At 53.4% G+C, this 3,766-nt stretch overlaps 1 protein-coding gene across 1 annotated transcript; it reads right to left on the reverse strand.

Moving 5' to 3' along the window:
• Nucleotides 1-1,131: 1,131 nt before the first annotated feature.
• Nucleotides 1,132-3,335, reverse strand: CKS1B (CDC28 protein kinase regulatory subunit 1B). Its single transcript, XM_026662191.2, has 3 exons — nucleotides 3,212-3,335; nucleotides 2,676-2,803; nucleotides 1,132-1,758 (listed from the first exon to the last, which is right to left on the reverse strand). The coding sequence occupies exons 1-3, from the start codon at nucleotides 3,268-3,270 to the stop codon at nucleotides 1,706-1,708; spliced, it is 240 nt and encodes a 79-aa protein (XP_026517976.1). The 5' UTR covers nucleotides 3,271-3,335; the 3' UTR covers nucleotides 1,132-1,705.
• Between the last annotated feature and the right edge of the window lie 431 nt (nucleotides 3,336-3,766).

Below are 3,766 nucleotides of genomic sequence, written 5' to 3' on the forward strand. Positions count from 1 at the left end.
GTGCTGGGATCCTGGCATGCTGCAGGTATTGGGCTCGCTGCCCAGCCCATGGGGTGCTAGGCATGCACCCTTCCCTGCGAGTTTCATGGTACTGGGATTGTGGCACAATGCAGGAATCGGACTTGCTACCCTTCCCTCCCTACACCATGGGGCCCTGCCTATGGACACCAGGCGCTGTTGGCAGTTAGCGCTAGGGGCATGGTTCCTGCCCATACCACTTTACACTGAACTAGCTCCTTGCTTCACTGCTCAGTCATGACCCACTAAAAAAGCTGCCAGTAAGGGGGCTGACAGGGTTCAAGAAGTCAGAGGCCTGCAGCTACCCAGAGTCAAGTGCTTGACCTGTTTCTCTGTGAGCTAAGCAGAGGAGCTGTACATCAATTGCGGATACAGACTCCAAAAAGGACATAGGTAATCTCCCCCCTAGGAAAACCTGCTTTAGCCATCTCGTTAGACAGTGGGAGGTCTTCTAAACCAGTGGGTCTCAAACTTTTGTACTGGCGCCCCCTTTTACATAGCAAGCCTCTGAGTGCGACCCCCCCTTATAAATTAAAAAACACTATTTTATATATTTAACACCATTATAAATGCTGGAGGCAAAGCGGGGTTTGGGGTGGAGGCTGACAGCTCACGACCCCCATGTAATAACCTTGTGACCCCTAAGGGGTCCCAACCCCCAGATTGAGAACCCCTGTTCTAAACCTTGAATGCTGCAGACCTAACCATACTTAAACTCTTACTATGATTATTGCCTTGATGGACCGAAAGTTCATGTTAGGGCATCAAGGCTAATTTTGTAGACAAAGGGTGGGGGCGTGTCTTAGACAGTTTTAGAGAAACCTTGGGTACTTAGTAGTGAGGTAATAAGCCTTTTAAAGAGTTAAATAGTCTCATCTCTTTTAGGAAAGATTTTCTGAGAGCAAATGAGATTAAGGCACATTACCAGAATCCTGCAAAGTTATTTCTCTCTACACATCTGTGGAGGATTAACACTTGAAACTAATGAAACGAAACAAAACAAAGGCATGTGTTAGCACCACCCACTCCGGGGGAGGGGGGAACAATATCCCGTGTTTAGACAACAAAAGGTGGCAGAGAGGATTGTTTCAGATGAATGAGAGGAAACCCATGTATTTAAAAAAAACTTCCTCTTTATTGAAGGACTTCAACCACAGATTTTGAACAGGCTTTCTAGAACTTTAAAAATTATTCAAAAATACAGATTCAAAAATACATATCAAACAGTGTTAAAGCAGATGCCAAGCAAGTGGATATAATGTCCACCTGGAATAAAGTCCAACATACCCCCTGGAGTAAAAGGTACAAGCAGCAACTATCACGTGCCAAACAATGTTAAAATATTTATGGTTCAACTGTTGAAGTCTAGATTTTGCAGTTAAAATCTCTCTGCTCAAGTAGTACTCAGGAGAGCATTGACACACTCAGTAGGTAAGAATCATTGGGTTCTATACAACAGGATATTTCATATGTAAAAGCCAGACTCTAGTTTTGAGTCAAGTCATTTTCTACCAGCCACTATTGTCATGATGATTGGATTTGCTTGAAGTTAAATCGCCAGGAGTTTTAATGTATTGAAACATTTGTCAGATATTTTAAAACAGGAGACAAAACCCCCAAAGGTGCATGTATCTAATAAGAGAAGACAGAGAGGGGAGGTTCTATACACAGGTCAGACGTAACAGGTTCATTTTTCTGGCTTCTTTGGCAGTGGCCGTCGGAACAGCAGTATGTGAGGCTCTGAGAGGAGATGGAGAGCAGAGCATTAGGACAATCTGCAGGTTAAAATGCACAAGCGTTCTGTTCACTTATTCCCTAGTCTGCAATGTTTAGAGAGGGAATAAAACCACAGACCCGGAGCCCTGTAAATTGATACCGACAGTCTGATCTAATTTGCCAGAAGCCCCTTTAGCCAGGTGTGTCATTATATAGTCACGTTATAGATTACGTCTCCCCCATGAGATGGCCAACAGCCCCAGAGGTCAAATGTGCTCAAGCTTGCAGACAAAGGGAATCCCAGTTGGTTGATGACAACAGGACAACATCCCCTATTGCTACAAAGATCACTTCTACAATACCCTGTCCCTCAGTGCCTCACTTGGCAGGCTGAACACTCAGCTTCTTTCCCCAGACCAGTGGGGTGACAGCTCTACCGTAAACAGCAGCCCCGCTAGTACGCAGCAGGGTCTATATCCCATTAAAGGGGGGCAGGGATTCTCCTAGGAAGGAACTGCAATAGCAGGAGTCTCTACATTCGGATTTTGAAGTGGGCACTGTCTCTTTCTGCAAAGCTCATCACCATTAGTAACAGAAGGAGGCTCGGCCTGCCGCAGACTTTTAGCATTGCAGGAAATTGGGATGTTCCTGCTGTTGAGTCAGTAAACCAGCTGGGGGCCAAATTCCACTCTCCTGACTTATATTTAACTCCCACTGAAGTCATTAGGGTTACACATGTGCACGCAGCACAAAACCTGCCCCATATCCGGTACCCAATAGGATTGTGGCTCCCAGCCATCGCCAAGGGTGCCAAACCCCATCCAATCTAGCGTCAGGAAGTCTCAGTTTTTGTTCTCACTAGAATGCACATCACTTTAATCCAGATCCCAGACTAGTAAAGTAGCCCAGAGGCCTGGTGACGGGAACCCTGGCCAACTCACCTGGCTCGTGGATCATGTAATGGACCCAGCCTTGGCTCTGTTGGACTCCTAAGTTCCTCCACTCGGATTCGGACATGAGGTGTGTTTTGGGGACCAGCTTGGCGATCTCTTTTGGTAACATGACGTGCCTGCAGGCGGGAGGAAGAGTTCAACAGGACAGAGACGGTCCCCGTTTACCCCACAGCCCCCTCGCCCCGGGGTCACGGGCTCCAGGCCGGGCGACCTGCGGCCGGGTTTCCGTGGCCCGGGGGGGGGGGGGGCTCGGCCTTGTAACGGGGAACGAAGCGTCTGGGGCGTGTTCAGCCCCTGTGTCCTTTCCACACAGCAACGGGCCCGTCCGGGGTGAGAGACTCCCGGGCCCCGCTCCCGGGCGGGCCGCGCAGCTCCAGGGAGCGCCCCGGCCTCGCTGCCGGGCCGGGTTCGGGGCCGGGCCCCCCGCCAGGAGCCGCCAGACACGGGCCCGGGGGGGGTGGGGGGAGGGGCAGAGCCCGCCAGGAGCCCCCCCCCCGCCGCGCGCCGGCCCCGCCCCCTCTCACCGGTACTCGAACTCCTCGTCGTCGTACTTGTCCGAGTAATAGATCTGTTTGTGCGCCATGCTCCCGCGGTCCGCCCCCTTCCCGGCGGCCTCTGCGCGCTCCCGGGCCGTCGCGACGCCTTGGTAGGTCTCGCGCTGCCCTCCGCCCGCCCGCCCGCCGCCCCCCCCCCCCCCCCGACCTCAACCGCCGCCTTCAAACGCCGCCGCCCCCCGCGCCCATTGGTCCAGCCGGAGGAGGCGGGGCGAACTCCTCTCACGTGATCGCCCGCGACGCGATTGACTCAGTCCAACAGGGGGCGTGTCCCCGCCCGGCTCCCCTTGCGCTCTCATTGGCCAAGCCAGGAGAAGGGGCGCGTGCGGCCCGCCCTGGCGCTCGTTGGGCGGGGTGGAAAGGAGCGTGTGTTCCTATTGGCTCGTCTCCGGCTGCTGGCGTGTATCTGGGACGTAGCGCTCCCCCGTCACGTGACGGGGCCCGAGGCGGCCGAGCTGGGGGCGGGGGGCCGGAAGTGAGTGGCTGAGGGAGGGTCCGGCCAGAAGTTTGTGCTGGAGCCGCGGC

The sequence above is a fragment of the Terrapene carolina genome, unplaced genomic scaffold (genome assembly GCF_002925995.2).
Source record: "Terrapene carolina triunguis isolate 2854851 unplaced genomic scaffold, T_m_triunguis-2.0 Scaffold24094, whole genome shotgun sequence".
Lineage (NCBI taxonomy): Eukaryota > Metazoa > Chordata > Testudines > Emydidae > Terrapene > Terrapene triunguis.